The 20321-nt window shown below is 39.4% G+C and overlaps 1 protein-coding gene across 1 annotated transcript in view; it reads left to right on the top strand.

The window, feature by feature from the left end:
- Positions 1-20321, top strand: part of kdm4ab (lysine (K)-specific demethylase 4A, genome duplicate b) — a 90500-nt gene that overhangs the window by 59454 nt on the left and 10725 nt on the right. Inside the window, exons 13-19 of the mRNA XM_076264872.1 lie at positions 162-355; positions 682-886; positions 2595-2671; positions 4579-4634; positions 7275-7383; positions 8557-8745; positions 16074-16244. Of these exons, the coding sequence (XP_076120987.1) occupies positions 162-355; positions 682-886; positions 2595-2671; positions 4579-4634; positions 7275-7383; positions 8557-8745; positions 16074-16244 (1001 nt within the window). The remainder of the gene's footprint in view (positions 1-161; positions 356-681; positions 887-2594; positions 2672-4578; positions 4635-7274; positions 7384-8556; positions 8746-16073; positions 16245-20321) is intronic.

Here is a 20321-nt window from a genome sequence, read left to right as displayed (position 1 = left end):
CGTTTCCCTGTTGTAGACTGGTCAGTTTAAGAAATATTTAATGTCAGCTTGCACATGTGTAACACTACAAGAGATATTATTGTAGACAATATCCCACACCTCTGGCTATTTAAATCTTTTTTTAATAGTTTAACAAATGTATTTCAATCTACCTTACACAGCACCATCAGATGAGACATCCAATCAGGACAATGAGAAAAGCAATGCAGAAAAGGGTGAGGTTTGGACTCGTCTCCTCACCAATCTGTGGCAGCACCAGCCCCACAACATAAAGGCAGAACAATCATACAATCAACGCATGGGCCAGCAACCCCCATATTGTGCAATCTGCACGCTCTTCTATACATACAACCAGGTATGGCAGCGGCCTTTGTTTGTAATTGGTTACTAATCACCCACAACCAGGCTGTTTCTCGGAATACTCTTGATTGTGTAGTGATGAAAAGCTTGAGGAACGTTTAAAATGAAATGAAGAGAACTATTGTAGAATGTGTGATTTTTCCCCAGTGTAATCTGTTTTTCATGCTCTAACCTTTAGGGCCTGACAAAATGGAAGGGTTTCTAAATTCGGTTTAATTGCTCCATTGCATTCATTAATCAAGTTTTAAGAATTCTTCTCATGGATCAGACATAGTTTCAGCATGACGATAACCTCTTGTGTTTTTGTCTCCTGACTTTTAGAGTGATTTTACCAGCAGTGGCATCAACAGAAATTGTAACAGTAAGGGCCCAGGAGAGTGGAGGCAAAGCAGTTTGCCCTTGATCCCTGAAATGTGCTTTAACTCCAGTGGTAGCACAGAAGGTCACCTCTCCACCCCATACCTACAGGAGGATGGAAGCAGCCACCTGGTCAGCTGTGTGCAGTGTTGCGTTCGAGTCCACGCTAGTAAGCCCCCACCTCCTAATCCTTGTCAGTAGTTTCATACTCAGACTCAGAAAATAATCCGTACCGTATTTTCCGGAGTATAAGTCACACTTTTTTTCATAGTTTGGCTGGTCCTGCGACTCAGGTGCAACATATATATTTATATTATATATGTTTTCTTCCTCTTCATGGCACATTTTTTGACTGGTGCGACTTATACTCCGGTGCGACTTATAGTCCGGAAAATACGGTAATTTAAAATGTGTTGAGAGACACATTACATTGTTCCCATATGTGATTGCTTCAGAAAGATGGAATGTTATACTTATGGGAAGTGTATATCTGTGTTTTAATGCTGATAACAGCTTTAGTATCATTGTTTAGGCCAAATTGATGAAAACAGGTTTGATAAGTTTGGCTTTTTAAATGCATTACTTCAAGAAAGTACATAACAAATTAGAGATGCATCGATTGATTGGCTGATGACTGGAATTGGCCGATTTTTACGTGATCGGCCATGATTGGCGACCGGCCCGTCAGTTTGAGAGATGACGATTTTATGCCAGTCAAATGCACTCTTGTGGTGCGCGGAAATTCTTCAGCATGTGTGAAGAAGACAACAAGTTTGCATGATGTCACTTCATTACATAAACAGCTGTCATCACCACCCTTCCCTGCCCCTCTACAATGCAGATTACGTGCCCACAGCTGAACCACAAGCGCACTTGGAGTTAACCGATTGCGACATTAAAAAGAATACAATTTTAGTGATCATACATGATAATAAGATGTCAACAAGCAGCGACATACAGAGTAGGCCTAGTAGTTCTACTCCACTTAAAAAATACTCAAACTATTTACTGCATGTAGACTATGGTTATGACTTAATACCCTAGTCTTGCAGACTGGAAAGTGGATGTTGTGGAAGTGAAAATACAATATTATAAACAAAAGTTAAAGCTGCTTTTGACAGTAGCCTACAATGAAGAAAACTGATGCTCTGAATACTGATTCAGCTGTCTCTGAAAATTTTTCTAATTGACTCATTTAACCGGAATTTGGATTACACCTGCTTTTAACAGGCAGAGGTTTTTTTTATTGCAAAGCAGTCGTGCGCTGTTTTTATATGTATGGCCAGAGTCCGTCTTATGAGACATTCTCTGATATAGCGGAATACCTAATCAATCTCTATTAGCACTGCCCCTCCCCTGTGTTTGTGCAATACTCCCACTTTTCCCTCGCCCTCCCATAAATGCATTAAGCCTCAATGCATATGCAAATATGTTCTGTGGCAGCATGTTCAAATGTATCATGATTTCTTTTTGTGTTTTTAGATGGATAAGGGATGTGAGATTCTTTAAGAAGAATCTGTTTGTTCACTTGTTTCATTTTTTAACAACCATTCCATTATTGAGAAGTTGATTCAATTTCTATGTTAAAATATTCTATTAAAGAAAAGATCGGCCAAAATCGGTTTGGGCAGGTCAAACTCTATGACAAATAGAAAATCGGAATTGGCCCAGAAAATTGCAATCAGTGCATCTCTATAACATATGCAGTTGCTTTAGCATGCTGCCCCTTTGCTTGCAAGCCCATAGCATATTCCCCCTTTAACTCAGAAGCAGCATATCATATATTCCATTATTGTCAATGTGAATGTCAATTTATTTAAAGAGCACATGTAACAGCAATTTTTTAAAACCTTTCTTTTTCTACATGTGTTCTTAAGGTTGCTATGGCATTTCCAATGACACATCTTTGGATGGTTGGAGGTGCACACGTTGTGAAGCCAGTGCAGTTACTCAGGTTAGCATCCCTGAAAGTTTCTGATCTAAGAGATGTGGCCCTTTAAAGTTGATGTTTTGATGATAACTAATTCCAGCTATTTTTACCACTGGGTATCACATGGGTCATTCTATGAAGCGGGTGCCATTTGCGTTCAGGCATTTGATGAGCTGCAAAAGGCACAAACTAGAGCCTTTTGTGTGTTTCTAAAGCCTAAAGTCAATAATCAAGGGTTCTTGTTAACAAGAAAATACTATTCTTGAAGAGCATCACACTATTTTAACCATTTTTCACAAGTCCATGACCATTTCCATGCCCGGATTGACCAACATGACATTTACATCTAAAATATCACCACATAAATGTTATATTCTTATCAAACATTTGTAATATTCAGAATGAAATATACTTGATCTTTTTGGGGGTAAATATTTCATATTTTTCTTGCATCCCCTAGTTTGACTTAACACCCCATCACTTTAAAGGGGTGAATGGATGAACAGAGCATTTCACCTTGTTTTGTGATGTTAACACTGAAAGTATACAACTTAGGTCAGTCTAAGAAATGCTCAGATGTTATTTCACAAGCCCAGTTATAATCCTATAATTAGGCTGGAGAATAAAACATTCCATTTTGGCAGATTTAGTGCCCCCTCGTGGTTTTCTGGACATCCTCATGAATAATGAATTACCTTGCAGTCAATGACTTCAACACTACACACTCTTGTACAGGTGGCAGTATGCAAGAAATGAACAATTCAATCTGCCAATAAACTAAAAAAGAAGACTACTCATTTCAAGATCTGCTTCTGCTTCAAAGCCAGTTTAGCCTACACATGGAGGTGTTCAAGACTGAGACAGAATTGGAGAAGAATCAGTCCCTCAAAGATTGGAATTAAATATTTCTGACTGTCGTATATTGTTCTTTTGTAGGCCTATGCTTTCTTTACTGGCACTTCAGCCTTGGCACAAAACATAACCCCCAAACACGCACTACCAGTAGCCTATAACCAGAGCCCTTCTACGGAGAGCCTGTTCACTTCTTATTAAGCCCCATTGTACCAAATTTGGTTGCAGTTCCACCAGAGTTCCAATGATCGCGAGCGAATGCAAAATGAATGGGAGTTTATGGAGCTAGACTGATAAATATGTCTCTTTCACCTGATTGTCGTTGAAAAATCGCAGATTTTATTGTAGTTTCTGCAAGTTCAATATGGATTATAGCTCGAAAGTTGAATGAAAGAGTACTTATATCCTTTCGATTTCTTACAGGTTGGGTCATTGTTGCCCATAACATGCTAGCATTCTGCTAATGAATGACATCATTGACATGTTTAAAACTTTTTAGAACAAATAAGCGACTTTAAAAAATATAATACTCAGCAGTGTGTATTTTCTTTGCCTCCCCTTTCGAATGCATTATTCAAATTACTAGACAAAAAATTATATCCCGAGAAAATAGATTTTTGACAGCAACAGCTCCATAGACTTCCATTCATTCTGCACTCGCCTGCGAGCGCCCTCACGTGGAAGCAGAGAAGGAACTGCAACCAGTTCAGAAGCTGGAAGTTTCCAGAGAGTGAAAGTTATCCCCTAATTAGACATTCTCTGACCCTGTGCAGGGAGTAGGGAATACAGCGTAAGGACCCTTGTGATCGAATGCAACCTTAGCTAACATGCCCATCGATACTGCCTGAGGCTTGCAATGCTAAGTGCTGTTCTCATAATGTCACTTGGACTGTACCGATTAGCTAACTATGCTAGTTTTCGGGGGGGGAGAATTTATGGCTGAGGTGGGCAAATATGATTTTTTTGGAGGGTGCTCATGTCTTGATGTAGTTTTGATGAAAATTTTGACCAATGTATAATGGAAAAGGCACCTGTTTCATGGAATGACCCACACAGCATTTCATTTATTTCCTCAATAGGATTGTTGTTTATGTTCTTTACGAGGAGGAGCCCTGAAAAGAGCCAATAACAACAAGTAAGTACTCAAGCTGATTGTGCATGTAAACTATCAGAAACATGTTGTGACCGTTCTATAACTGTTATTTATTGGAGTGTAAGCAAGCAGGGAAGCGGCATGACTCCTTTCATATTTATTCTAAGGTGACCAGACTTCTCAGAACTAAAACCAAGACACTTGACACGTGACCGCGTTAAACGTGAACATGCGCCTGGTCAGACAATTTCGCGTTTAGGCCAAACGGGTGTCACCCCTGGGAAAATGTATTAAATATTGTTATGTAAATACACAAGTTCTGCGCACTTTGTCAGAGAATAGGTCCTTTTTGCCTCCTAAACATTCCTCACCCATTATCCAGACATGCATGATAACATTTAACTCACAGCCATAGATATGAGAGTGATGACTTTCTCTTCAGCATTGTAGTGTAGCCTAACCGTTAAAACAAGGCAGATATGAAGAGGCATTGCAACAATGTTTACAGAGATACATTGTAACTCTGGCTGCAAAGATTATGCAGACCACTACGATTGACGGACACACACACATGCGCACACATTGTATAAAAATCATACGCTGGGCGCTCTAGGCTAGTCTTTCTATGTGGGTTTAGTTAATGATCGGGGTAGACCACGCCGGCTATGTCCCGCTGACAACCGGGACACTTTGATAGTGGTTGGTGTGAACCGGGACATTTTTGTGCCTCGAAAGGCTTTTGTCGGGACTCGGGACATGATACTCAAAATCGGGACTGTCCCAGTTAAACCAGGACGTCTGGTCACCCTAATTTATTCTGATTGTTACGGGTCCAAGCACTGTGCACAAGAACTATATTCATAATGCATTCATAACTGTATACAATGATTAATGGCTCTGAGGATTCTCAGGTTATGTCAAATTTCCATAGTCTAGCTTTTATGACACTCCACAATTCCAAATAGCAAAACAGTCTTTAGTGCGACGCAGATAATCATTATGCTGTGGAGCACTACAATATTTCAACCCCAAATCAGAAAAAGTTGGGACGTTGTGTAAAATGCAAATAAAAACAGAATGTGATAAAATACCAGTCTCATAAACCCATATTTAGCAGCAGAAAGGACAGACAACACATTAAATGTTGAAAATTAAAATTTGGACTATTTCATGGAAAATATTTGTTTATTTTGAATTTCATGCCAGCAACATGTTTCAAAAAGAATTGGTACAGGATATAGGATATAGGATTTCAGTTGCGACATTCTACTTGCTTGTAAACAGGTTAAACGGAATATTGACATAAACGGAATTTGGGCAATAAACTGATTCAAAACGATTTATTCCCGGCATGAAAACGTGCTGATTGACAGGTCTGGAAACAGGTCTGGTTTTAATGCAGTGCCATCTCAGGTCCAAAAGACCACGGCCATCCAATTCCAATTTTTCAGCTCTTTCCCTTGTTTACAAAGATTTCTCTGGATTCCCTGAATGTTTTAATAATATTATGTCCTGTAGATGATGAACTCCCCAAATATTTAGGTTAAGTTTTGTGCACACAGGTTTACACAGAGTGATGAATACCCCCACATCTTTACTTCTAAGAAACCTTGCCTCTCTGGGATGATATTTGTCGTGTTGCCAGTCCCCTAATTTGTTGTGAAACATTCCTCCTTTTGTTTTCCTTATCATTACACAACTTTTCCAGCATTTTGTTACTCCTGTCACAACTTTTTTTGAAACATGTTGCTGGAATTAAATTCAAAATTAACATATATTTTCCATGAAATAGTCAAAATTGTCATTTTCAACATTTGATATGGTGTCTGTGTCCTTTTTGCAACTAAATATGAGTTTAAGAAATTTGCAGATTATCACATTCTGTTTTTGTTCACATTTTACACAACATCCCAACTTTTTCTGATTTGGGCTTGTACTACTTTCAGCACAGTCCAAATCATAGCACACCATGATCTGTTTGAATATGAACTGTGTTAAATTGCACTATATGGACAAAAGTATTGGGACACCTGTATGAAATCCCATTTTTAATCTATAGGCATAGGATACCTATAACAGCTTCCACTCTGCAGGGAAGATTTTGGAGTGTGTCTGTTGGGTTATCTCCCCCATTCATCTAGAAGAACAATTGTGAGGTCAGGCACTGATGTTGGCTGGGAAAGCTGGGTTGAGGTCAGTCAGGGCTCTGTGGGCCAGTCAAGTTCTTCCACACCAAACCCATCCAACCATGTCTTTATGGACCTTTTTTTGCACCCTATGATGCTTGAATTCTCTGAACTATTCAGACTGATACATTTTTTCACATGTTTGTGCATGTAGGCTGCATGACTAAGTGCATTATTTTATACACTTATGACAGTGAGTCTGAGTGAAACGCATGAATTCAATGGTGAAATAAATACTTTTGTCCATATAGTGTAGGGGCAAAGGGGCGGGGCCTTTGAGTTTGAAAAGCTAATTTTTTTAAAGATCTAAAACATGTCTCACGTTTGTCTTTGACTCATTTCAACATTAGGGTGATAATATTTCACAACATCCCACCTCAGTGTTCATTAGAACTTAATTATATGCTTTTGTGTGTGCCTGGTATGCATAGGTATTAATTTATCATGTTAATTTTTTCTTTTCTTTCAATGTTATCCATTCATTTTGTCTGTTAAGGTGGGTGCATGTATTATGTGCCGTGGCAGTTTTGGAAGCCCGCTTTGTAAGCGTGGTAGACCGTGGTCCTGTTGACCTCAGCAAGATCCCTTTGCAGAGGTTTAAACTTGTGAGTATGATTCTGCAGCATTTTAATCAGCTAATGAATACAATTTACTAGTAATTTACGGTTGGTTTGTTTGTAGCATAACATAGTTATGCTACAAACAAAGATGTAGTATGGGCCAAGGATGAACCCATTACACAGCCGGCTATGTACACGAAGGCTTGGTGAAAAAGCAATTATATCTTAAACCGTATGATACGATTTGCTTTTGATTTCTGTACAGATGCTCATTGTTAGAATGGAAACAAGTTGTTTACAGTATAATATTTTATAATATGATTATATAATCATATTATGAATACACTTTGTTATGCAAATAAATTTTTGACCTAGCAATCACATAAAATTACATTACATTTGGCTGACGCATTTTTAACCAAAGCGACTAACAACATGCTAAACAGTTTAAGTTTTAAAGCAATTCTCTCAACAATTTTATGACAATTTAAAAAAGGTAGAGTACAGTAAGAATAAGTGCATCAGTGAGTGCTGTTTTTAAACAGTTGAGTGTCAGTTCAAGACAGGTGGTAAGTGCTAGGATCAGCAATGGCTGATGACAAAATGCTCAATGTCATCCAGTGCATGGAGACATTATGCTGGCATTTCTGCCCATTCGGCATTATATGACATTAAACTGGGTCAGCGCCGAAAAACTGAAAAAACGGCTTTTGCTAGACCCCAGCAGGCTCAACTTTAATACACGGTAATGACCCAGACACACAGAAATGCAGAATTGCAAGCAATTTTGTAATGACTAGTAATGATCATTTCTGAAATTGGTTTTAAATCAGACTTTAGTTCATCCATCACTCTTCATGCACCTCTCCTCATTACAACAATAACAACAGCCATTTCTGCTGAGCGCTGTGCCAATTAGCACATTGCGCTCAAATGTATAAAATACAGATGCAGTGATAATTAATTCTGTTGCCTTGCTGTTGGACTAATAGTGATATCGTTGTTATAGGATATAGGTGTAGCCTGTATGCAATATTTCTGAAAATTAAGCATTGTAAGAATTTATACATTTTTTTATTATTATTATTATTTGTAATTTGAAACTGCCAGTCTAGACAGAACATAAGTGTGATTACTGGTAATAAAAAAAACTTTACAGGTTTTTTACAGTTCATTAGATCTCTGTTCTAAAACTCTTCTCCTGTATCCATTCTGTAGAAATGTTACTATTGTAGAAAGTTCACCAAGAAGACAATGGGTTGCTGTGTACAGTGCTCACATGGTCGTTGTCCAACTGCCTTCCACCCAACCTGTGCCCAAGCCGCAGGTGTCCTCATGTATCCTGATGACTGGCCCTTTGTAGTATATATCACCTGCCATCGTCATAAGGGTATTTCACACCCAGAGGTAGTGTTCTTTTGTTCTTAGTGTTCTTAGTGTTTTTATTCTAGCTTTCCATCCATGTGAACCATGACATTTTTTGACATTTTTGTGACATTCAAAGCTTCCATAATTGTTATATAGATAACAATTGGCCAATATAGGAGATAGCCATGCTGATGGACAGCTCCAACATTTTGTACTAATTTTATGTGCACCATTTGTGTATTAACCTCATCTCATTGCATGAACAAGTATAGCACTAAGTAGAAAACTAGAATGCCACCTGTCTGGAGGCTGTTGAGGCTTTCAACATGGTGTGATTGGAAGGCCAGACAACTTAAATTCCGAATGTGTCCCTTTTGTCGGGCACATAGTTTTTCGTTTTATTTATGGGATTTTTCCCATTTGGTGAACTGACTGGGATCTAGGAGTTGAGATCTGTGCAAGGGCTGTTTTTCTGCTGCAGAACACTTGGGCCATCGAGGTAAATTAGTGTCCACTTTCATCCGTGTCATTAATCTGTTTAGCTTCTTACATACTGCTTTACAAATCTAATGTACATATATAGGTTAGGGAGTAGGGTTGGGGCAACCCATTACATTTATTCATTTAGCAGACACCTTTATCCAAAGCGACTTACAGAAAGAGAATAGCATTCAAGCCACAGTACATGTGGAGATTTTAGATAGGAATTACTACTGCATCTGTCAATACTTTTACTAGAGAAGAGTGGCAGCATTATAAAATCTAATCAAAGTAGAAGAGGAGGTAGAGGAGGGAAGAGAGGGAAGTTCATGTTAGGTGTGTTAGATTGTTAGAAGTGTTAAGAGAGGAGATATCCTTGGAAGATTTGGGTCTTCAAGAGCTTCTTGAACAGAGAGGGACACCCCTGCTTTGGTGGCACTTGGCAGGTCGTTCCACCATTGGGGGACCTCAAATGAAAACAGTCTGGATTCCCTGTGTGTACACGCGGCAATGCTATATAGATAGATAGATAGATAGATAGATAGATAGAATGAATGAATGAATGAATGAATGAATGAGAGAGAGAGAGAGAGAGAGAGAGAGAGAGAGAGATAAGATACTTTATTGATCCCCAAGGGGAAATTCGAGGTCTCAGTACCATACAGACATCACACACAACATTCACTAACAGCAGAAAAAGTAATTAAAAGTATATAATATAAAAAAAACACAACTAAGCAATAAGGACAGTACAAGATAAACAATATACTAAAGTACAAATTATATTAAATAACACTAAATCTAAATCAAGTCTAAAACAGTATCCACATAGTAGGTGATTAAGCATGAGGCGCTTGTAATGACTGAGGCAGGGACTGAGCCTGTGATTCTCTGTGCATAGTGAGGTAAGGTGCTCTGTGAGAGTGAGTGTCATGGTGATAGTGCAAATGAGTAAGTCCAACAGTGCAACAGTGCAAGAATAAAGTCTAGAGACCAGCATAAAATAAATATGGACATATAAGAGAGTAGGCAAGGTAATATAAAAAAACTATAGAAATATAACTATGTTAAGTAAAGGTATAAGTGTGGCCACAATCCAGCTGTGGGATGGAGGGAGGGGTTATGCATATGTGCTAATACAGCACACAAACAGTGGTAGTAGCAGTAAGACAGTGGTAAAAAGTGGCTAGTGGACAGACGGTACACAAACATGGAGAGGGTGGAGAGGCAGACAGACTATGTGGAGAAGTCTATCTCTCCTCAGGGCTCCAGACTAACTTTTTGCACTGGTGCGCCTAACTTTTTTTCTTAGGTGCACCAGCACAAAAGTTAGGTGCACCCAAATTTTCAACCACATCACATTTAACACCGCAGCAGGTTCACTTTTTTTCCTTAATTACTGTCCTATATAGGTTGTCCTATGACTTATGACTTATGATTTACAATTCTACAAGAAAAGTAACTTAATGAAGTGTTGGTGCTTTAAGTGCTTCACTGAGCTAAAATTTAAACTTAAAACATCTCAAGATGTATTAAATAAAAATAACAGTGAGTAAATTAACAGTGCATGTCTTTAAGGGCTTCAAACTGCACATCTCATGGCTCAATGTTTTACATACTATCATTCATAATCTTTAGGCCTTGGCTAAACCAGCTCGCCATGCTAGCATCTTCCATAGAAATGTATTTGAGCACAATTTAAAGAGATGTTCCAAGTAGCCTGGGGGATTTTTATGTGATTTTGCAATGATGATTGCAATAATCATTTGACAGCCCCACAATGCAATTTACTTTTTAATTTTAGTATTTTTAAATTTTCAATAAGAATATGGTTAATGCAGTAACGAAATGGTAGGCCTATTATTATATGCTATTGCAATGACTTGTCATGCTCGATCTAAATGTGTCCATTCAGTTCACCGTACACAATGACCACTATATACATGCATGGAATATTCGGGCTTTAAATGTAGCAGCGATGTTCGGTTTGCGCCAAATACCGGATTAAATTGATTGATGCCATCAGAATGAGTTTACACAACTCTCGCGCAAAACGAATATTGCTGTTGAAAACCGGGTTACTCCCTGCATGTAACTGCGGTCAATGACGCACTCCTTTTCGGCGATATCTGTATCTCTGTCGTTCGCGAAGGCCTTGTATGCATTGTTCGCAATTTTAAGACGTCTTTTCATCTGCAACGACTCCTATAAATTTGGCGCAAGTGGCATTCATGTACGTCGGGTTTACATTTAAACTATATTTCTGGTGAATAATTATTTCGGACTGAACTTGAAGGGAAGTTTCACTAGGCCTATCGTAGGCAACGATAAACTTGATCATCATCTCGGGCTCGTCTGATCGGTTTGCTGCTGCCAGCTGCTGAAAGGCAGTGGGGAGAGGGGACATTTATCTCGGCCTATGTGACCACACTGTAATGCAACTACATCCTCTGTTTATCTGACGGGTCTCTGACCTCCCTCTCTCTCTCTCTCTGCAGCACACGCATTTTCAAATTTACACACAGGCACTGGGCCACGGCCAATCAGAGGGGAGGTCCCGCCCTTCACTATCTGTGATTTGTTTAAACCACGATATTGGCCACATATGTGTCTGTTATTGAACCAAAGGTAGAGTTTCAATGCGGACACTTATTCCTCTCTCGAATAGCTGGTTGCACCGATTTTTTTTAGTCGCACTTTTGAAAAATTAGGTCGCATATGCGACCAAATTGGTCGCACTCTGGAGCCCTGCTCCTCTTTCCTTAAGTGAAGCATTGAACAGTTCAATGGCCCTGGGGACAAATTACTTTCTCAGTCTGTCAGTTGTGCATGATAGTGAGCGTAGTCTCCAGCTGATCAAGGTCTTCTGCTTCGTAATAGTGCTGTGGAGTGGATGACAGTCATTGTCCAAAATGTTGATCAGTTTGTTCAGGGTCCTTTTATCAGATATTTAAGTGATGCACTCCAGTTCAGCTCCCACTACAGAGCCAGCTTTCCTTACCAGCCTGTCTAGTCACCCAGCATCCTTCTTCTTTGTGCTTCCTCCCCAGCATACCACAGCATAAAACAGGATGCTGGCAACAACAGACTGGTAGAACATCCTGAGGAGCTTGCTGCACACATTGAAGGACCGCAGCCTCCTCAGGAAGTACAGCCTGCTCTGCCCTTTCTTGTAGAGTGCCTCAGTATTGGCTGACCAGTCCAGTTTATTGTCCAGGTGTAAACCCAGATACTTGTAGGTGTTTACCACCTCCACATTGACCCCATCAATGGAGACTGGTAGCAGAGCGGGCTTGGACCTGCGGAAATCCTCCACCATCTCCTTGGTCTTCGCAGTGTTGAGTTGAAGGTGGTTGAGATTGCACAAAGTCCTCCACCAGGCTCCTGTACTCCTCCTCTTCCTCGTCCCTGATACACCCCACAATTTCAGTATCGTCAGAAAACTTCTGCATGTGGCATGACTCAGTGTTGTAGCAGAAGTCAGACGTGTACAGGGTGAACAGGACTGAAGAAAGCACAGTTCCTTGTGGAGCTCCAGTGCTGCTGATCACAGTGTCAGAGAGACAGTTCTTCAGTCTGACGTACTGTGGCCGCTCGGTCAGGTAATCCAGGATACCAGGTGAGCGTCCACACCCATCTGCAAGAGCTTGTCTCCCAGTCTGAGGGGTTGGATGGTGTTAAAAGCACTTGAGAAATCAAAGAACATGGTTCTCACAGCACTTTTCCCCTTGTCTAGGTGAGAATGTGTCCTGTGTAGAAGATAAGTGATGGCATCGTCCACGCCCACTTTCTCCTGGTATGCAAACTGTAGCGGGTCTAGTGCATGGCGTACCTGGGATCTGAGTATACATAAGACCAGTCACTCCATTGTCTTCATCACGTGTGAAGTTAGAGTGAGAGGCCTATAGTCATTAAGCTCACTTGGGTGTGGCTTCTTAGGGACGGGGGTGAGACATGATGTCTTCCACAGTGTTGGAACTCGTCCGAGACGGAGACTCAGGTTGAAGATGTGCTTCAGTGACTCCCCCAGTTCAGCAGCACAGACCTTGAGCATAGTGATGGGCAAATGAAGCTTTGGTGAACCACTGAACCACTGCAGTGTGAAGCTAGTGACACTAGCTGAAAAAAAAAGATGGCCGTCACACATTCATTTTTCAACATAAAAGTCCTTAAGTAAACCAGTATTTTTGGTTATACTGGTTTAGGTAAGGACTTTTATGTTGAAAAATCTACATGTGGTGGCCATATTGGATTTTTTTAATTAGTGTCGCTAGCTTCACACTGCTGTCTTTCAGTGGTTCACCAAAGCTTCATTTGCTTATCACTACTTGAGCTGCCTTGGACACAGTCTGTCAGGCCCGGCTGCCTTCCTAGGGCAAAGTTTCATCAGCTGTCCTATGACCTGATCTGCTGTGATGATGGGGGGGGAGGAGGGGAGGGGTGCGTCTGAGGGGGTTGTCGGGTGGCTGGAGACTGATGGCTGTTGACTGAAGCCATTGTTGCCACACTGTTCGTGGTCACCATGTGGGGGAGGGGTGCGATAGCCTGTGATGGTGGGGGTGAGTGTTGCACTGGGGGTGAGGTGTGGGTTGGGCAGGCAAGCAAGCAACAGCAGTGTCAGCAGGGGGTGGTGGACAGACCACTGCCATTGGAGCTGAAGCAGGGCAGTCAATTGTAGAAGTGGTTCAACTGGTTCGCCCTGTCCAGATCTCCCTCCACAGAGCTGCTGCTCTTCTTAAAGCCAGTGATGGTCTTCATTCCATCCCATGCCTCCTTCATGTTGTTCTCCTGCAACTACTGTTCCACCTTCCTTCTGTACTCCTCCTTAGCCTCTTTCAGCTTAGTTTTGATTTATCCCACAAAAGTGCTATACAATATTTGGTGGCATTCTGTTTTACACAGTTTTAACAGTGAACCTTGCGTTATATGCCCGTCTTAAACTGTCTTTTGTTGTTTATGAAATACATATAATACACATTTTTTGCATTAAATGTGTTGTTATGTGGTGTGATTTATCATATAGCGTGACACCATTAGAAATTATGAAAATAAAAAGTTTTTTTGGGTATAAATCATACAAATCTCAATGGAACAGATGGGAAATAGGGTCAGCAAAAGTCACAAGCATGTTCTTTCTTTTATATCAAGGTAATATAATAACAATATGAAGTTTGTTGAAAGATTGAGGATAAATGCCATACTTTGTGTATTGATGGAGAAATATGCTGTAAAATGTAATACATTTGCACAAGGAAATGTTAGATATTAACCCTTAGAACCCGATTGACGCAAAGTGCGTCAAAAAACACACCCTTTCTTCTCTGTTACATTGCTCCGGAACGGTTCATCGCAGCGAGATGAAACCTTTATTGCACGACAGAGCAGAAGTGGGGCTTTCCAACGAGACTACACACTTGTCTGTACGATCAAGTATGAAAATTTAAAAAAATCATGAAATTAAATCAAATTGCATCATATTTACAGTCTATACTTCTCTGCATTCACCTGCACACACATTACTCTAGTTTGAATTACTCGCGAACCCGTGATCGCATCGATATGGCAAGCATATCAGATGAAAGAGGGGGCACAGGGCTATCCATTGGTACCATGTTTATCGATCCTTCTGGCTTATAAAATCAGACGAAGTGACTGCAAAATAATAACGTCATGTACACAAACCAACGCTGCACACTCATTACTCTCGTTTGAATTACTCGCGGACCCGTGATCGCATAGATATGCCACGCATGTCAGATGAAAGAGGAGACTCAGAGCTATCATTTGATACCAAGTACATCCTTCTGGGTTATAAAACAGACGAAGTGACAGCAAAATAATAACTTCATATAGCTGGACTTACCCCACGTTTTTGTCTGTTCTTGGCAAAGCATGTTTATAATCCAATGCTATCATGTGTTTCTCTATGGCAAAGCATGTTCATATTCCGGTTTTGAGATCCTAGCAAATTCCTGCATGGCATCCAATTCAAGGCTCACATTGCATTCCAATTTGTTCAACAAATAAACACCTTTTTTGCCTTTACTTTGTTCATGGCAATGCAGTAAAGAGTTGAGAATTATTATGACTGCATACACACAGGCACGCAGGCTAACACGCAACCTCGGGTCAAGTCAGGTCAGATCAGTTCGTGTCACAGATATGGAGCGCAGAAAGTTCATTTTTCATCACTAAATAAAAAATGGCATTTATTTCCGTAAATCACACAGCAAATATTTCTGTAAATTGCTCAGCCCCAGAGTATCCCTCCAACATGGCAATTATATTGCCCGATTCAGGACAGTCTGCCCTACACACACATGAAATGCATGTAGAGCTGTGAGCTTGCAGTGGTGAGATACATGTCGAAATATAAGAATTTTTATAATACACTTTTTATATTTTAATTCTTTAAAAATCAAAATAAAATCAATGCTAGTATTAATACATGAAATGATCTGAATAGCCTAAACTCTCCTGAAAAAAACAATATATAATATATGTGTGTGGCACTTACAATGACCAGAATAAATCCTTATGAATAAAGGTAGTGAAAATGCCCTAAAAACAGCTTAGGGTTCTAAGGGTTAATGAAGTAATGGAAGAAGATTATGATACTTTAATTTACATACAAAAATACCATTATAATTTTACACACAATCATTTTCCTGTCACACCATAGGACAATTTTAGTCACTAATGCAACAAATTAGTGAAGAAATATAAATTCCAACACCAAATCTAAAAGACCATACATATTTTTGGGAATGGGAGAGTCAGTACAACAGGACTAAGTGATTTCCATGCCTAATATCTGAATGGTTTTTTTTTTTCAAAAACTTTTTTTCCCCCTAAAACGTCAACCATCCATTTGTATTTCCCTTCAGCGGAACAAGGTATCCCTCCAAGATTTGGTGGAGGGCCAGCAAGTAATCTGCAAACACAAGAATGGACGCTATTACCAAGCTGAAGTAGTGGAGCTGACAAAGGCAACCTTCTATGAGGTGATCTTTGATGATGGCTCCTTTAGTGATAACCTCTTCCCTGAAGACATCACGGTAAGAGGAAAAAAGTTGAAGCATTACTGTAAGTGTATCGTTTTAGAGATTATGGTAATTTAAAGGGATATTCCATCATTTCCACCTGCCCTCGAGTTAAACAATTGATTTTTACCTTTCTCCAGTTCATCCAGCCGTTCTCTGAGTCTGGCGATACCACTTTTAGCCCTAGCCTAGCATAGATCATTGAATTGGATTAGGCCATTAGCATCTCGCCTGCTAGTGTCACGCTTAAAAGTGACTAAGATTTCCAGTAATTTTCCCAGGTGTAATAATCTGCTGCAGCTCAAACTTGTTGCTGGAATGCCTACGGGGACTATTTTCAGGTGCTGCGTGATATTGTGCTGCAGCGCCCATGTTACGTTCGCAACGTTCCTGGATTATTACGCCGGAATGAGAGTATACATCCATGTAAAATCAGCCTAGAAAATCTGCACGTTTCATTTTCTGTTCCAACTTGAGAAAAGACAAGTTTTAAATGGGAAAATTACCGGAAATCTTAGTCTCTTTTAAACGTGATGCTAGCAGGCGAGATGCTAATGGTCTAAAAGTGGTATTGCCAGAATCAGTTGTTTAACTCGAGGGGAGGTGGAAAATGAGTGTAATTACCCAAATGGGGGAATATCCCTTTAAGTGCTTTCAAAGTAGTTTGTTCATTGTTTTGCTTTGTTAGAGTTTGTTTTTACAAACATCCTTTGAGAGTCACCTAAAATGTGATTTGGCATAAACATTCAAGTACAACTTAGAGGTAATGATAAATAATAAATAAAACACAGAAAAAAATAAAAGCAATAAATGTATAATAATAAAAGAAAATAAGTCAAAACAGAAAATACTCAAGAGATACTAGACCACCAGCCATTCAGATATAGAAATAAAAACTCAGAACAGGGAACAATGGCACTCTGACCCTGAAGATTACAGAAGAGCCTAGACTGTGATCTTCCTGAAGATTGTATCGGATAAACCTATATGACTTTTAGACTGAGGCCACATGATCAGAGAAATGTAATTGATTATCAGTTCACCCAAGTAATGTGCCGTTCACCCAAGTATCACCCAAGTTATGTGCCGTTTTAGCGCTTAAATGGAAATAGTAGTCATCAGGTGGGATTGGGAAAGACAGAAGTCAAATATGTGGGAGTGAATTATCTCACCTAATTAGTATTTAGATTTGATCAATATTGATGTCATTGTTGATTCTGCTTGTTGGTCCAATTCTTTCTTGATTTCCTTATTGATTACTGATCAATTTTCTGTGTGGGGAAAATGTAGTCCTACACAGCTTTTCAGAATCAACGCATTTTGTTTAAACAGTCTAGAGTGTCTGCTGAATAACATTTGAACACTTAAAGATAAATTGCAATGCTTCTTTTTAAAAGGAGTATAACTTGGAAAACAAATTTGAAGGATAAAATTAACTTATTCTTCTTTTAAAGATAGGTATTTATGCCTAGTTGCCTAGGTTAGTTGTAAGACCATCAGTCTACAACCCCAACACAGAAAAAAGTTGTGATATTGTGTAAAATGTGAATAAAAACAGAATGTGACAATTTGCAAATCTCGTATACCCATATACAGGTGGGTTTCAAAAAATTTGAATATTGTGGAGTTCATTTTTTCCCATAATGTATTTTTAAAAACTGAATCTTTCATATATTTTAGATTCATTACATATAGATTGGATTTTTTTTTTTTGTTTTAGCGTCGATTTAGCGGTTATGGCTTACAGCTTCTCAAAATATTAGAATAAAGTTGTTATAATACAGAAATATTGGTTTCCTGAGCCTTTTATCTCTGTCCGGCTCAGTAAACATAACCACAATCATTGGAAAGACTGCTGATTTGATAGTTGTCCAGAAGACACTCATTGACACCCTCCGCAAAGAGGGTAAACCACAGAAGGTCATTGCTGAAAGGCCAGGATGTTCACAGAGTGGTGTATCAAAGCATATTCATAGAAAGTTGAAGGGAAAAGTGTGGTAGGAAAAGGTGTCCAAGCAAGAAGGATGACTGCAGCTTTGAGATAATTGTCAAGCAAAGCAAATTGAAGAACTTGGGGGAACTTGACAAGGAGTGGACTGAGGCTGGAGTCTGCAGCTACCATAGAGGACACCGAGGTCATGTCCTCGGTATTTTTTCTTCAAGTTTCATTTCATTTATTAAGTACAAATAGCCGAGAGACCATGATCCTTGCATCAACGCACCGTCACGTGACACGTCGTTGCAGATACCTCTGACATGTCAAAACCAAAGTGGTGTCGACTCTGCTATCGTGTGTCCTAAACTAATTAATGAACGCGACCAAGGTAGGTAATGGTTGAATACAATAAAAGATGCATTAGGGCTACCAATGACATGCTAACCTGTAATGAACATCTTATCTTGAAATTCAGTGGAGATGCAGTTAACTAACAAGCTATATTAATGTTATATAGGATGGATAATTAATGTTGTGATTGATATTATCTCATGGCCTAGACATGGCCCTATTGTCAGATTATATCAATTATTGGTCAGTAATTTAGAGACTTGTTTTAAGAAATTCAAGACAGGAGATAGAAATCAGGCAGTTGAGGAGAAAGAGGAGGAGAAGAGAGGGAAATGATAGGTGCAGGGCCCTCTAAGTGAGTGAGAGTCAAGATGTGACACACTTTGTCAGAAGGTAGCCTACACGCTCTGCAGTCCTTGCAAATGTAAAATGCAGCATTCGCTACGCTGATGAGAAGCAGAGCATTCCTAACAGATTGAGCAGGATCTAGTATAAATATCCAAAGCCAATTTTGGACAAGGCTCTGGAGATATACAGGTGCATCTAAAAAAAATAGAATATTGTGGAAAAATGTGTTGGTTCAAGTTATCAACAAAACATTTTATAAACTGAAAAAAATTTATGGTTGTACATCATTGTTGGCAAAATTATCTTGATACCGTTTATATTTCAACCCTCTATGGTTTAGTCTTGTGTAGGCTACTTTTGCTAAAGTAGCATGATTTATGCTATAATGTATGAAATATATTTTATGTTAATTGATCAATTTGTTTCCACAAAATGCACCAGAAGTTATAATTTAAAGGGTTCATTTTTCAAAATTTTGTTTGGGGGGCTGGGAGGGCTCAGAACAACCCCCTAGCATTTTGGGTGCCCAAAATTCCAAGCGACACCCCTGACGTCGGTATTTGAAAAATCCTGGCTCTGGCCTTGGTTGCTCAGTAGTCCAAATTCCTCTTGTCACATAAAAACAAATGTTGCATTTCATTTGGATATCAGGGTCCAATCGAGGTCCCAAGAGTGTGGAGGAAGAGTGGAGAGGCACAGAATCCAAGTCGTTTGAAGTCCAGTTTAATATATCCACAGTCAGTTATGATTTGGGGTGTCACGTCATCTGCTGATGATGGACTGTTGTATTAAGTGCAGAGTCAATGCAGCCTTCTACCATAGCCTTGCTAATGAGCTCGCGATTCACAACTTCACGAGGCGTGAAAAAGCCTCGGAATCTGAATTGAAAGCAACGTTAACAAGCAAACACATTTACAAAAAATAATTAATTGGTTTGAAATAATGGTTTAACAAAATAATGGTTTGAATATTAAGGGCTGCCTAATATTCTTTCGAATATTATTTTTTTTAAATATTCGAATTATATTCGAATAACGAAGTTCGGAGTCAAAGCCCTATTATCTATGAGCACAGTTTGATACTCAATTCACAAATGCAAGTGTACACTTTACCTTGCAAAAGAAGAAATTGTATTTACATGATACAGAAATGCCACCTTGCCTGAGGTCATTGAAATTGGACTGAGGTAAAGTGTGAGTGAGGTAAAAAGGTCCTGTGGTTAGACCAATCAAAATGTGCAATTCTGTTTTGACATTATGGAGCCGTCTGGGTTAAAAATGAGAGAGACTATCCAACTTATCCAACTTGTTATAATGCTCAGTTCAAAACCCAGCATCTATGACAGTGTGGAGGTCAAGTCAAGTCAAGTCAAGTGCTTTTATTTGTCACATACATTTTACATGTAGTGAAATGTAAAAGGGTCCTTTGCTCTGCATTTGAATAAAAGAACATAACGC

Source organism: Alosa pseudoharengus, unplaced genomic scaffold, assembly GCF_046254945.1.
Source record: "Alosa pseudoharengus isolate Yale_2024_CS ecotype anadromous, Long Island Sound unplaced genomic scaffold, YU_APseudo_1.1 YU_APseudo_1.1_scf_4, whole genome shotgun sequence".
NCBI classification, from domain to species: Eukaryota; Metazoa; Chordata; class Actinopteri; order Clupeiformes; family Clupeidae; genus Alosa; species Alosa pseudoharengus.
The sequence above is the reverse complement of the archived record's forward strand: the minus strand, read 5'-3'. Positions and strand labels throughout refer to the sequence as shown.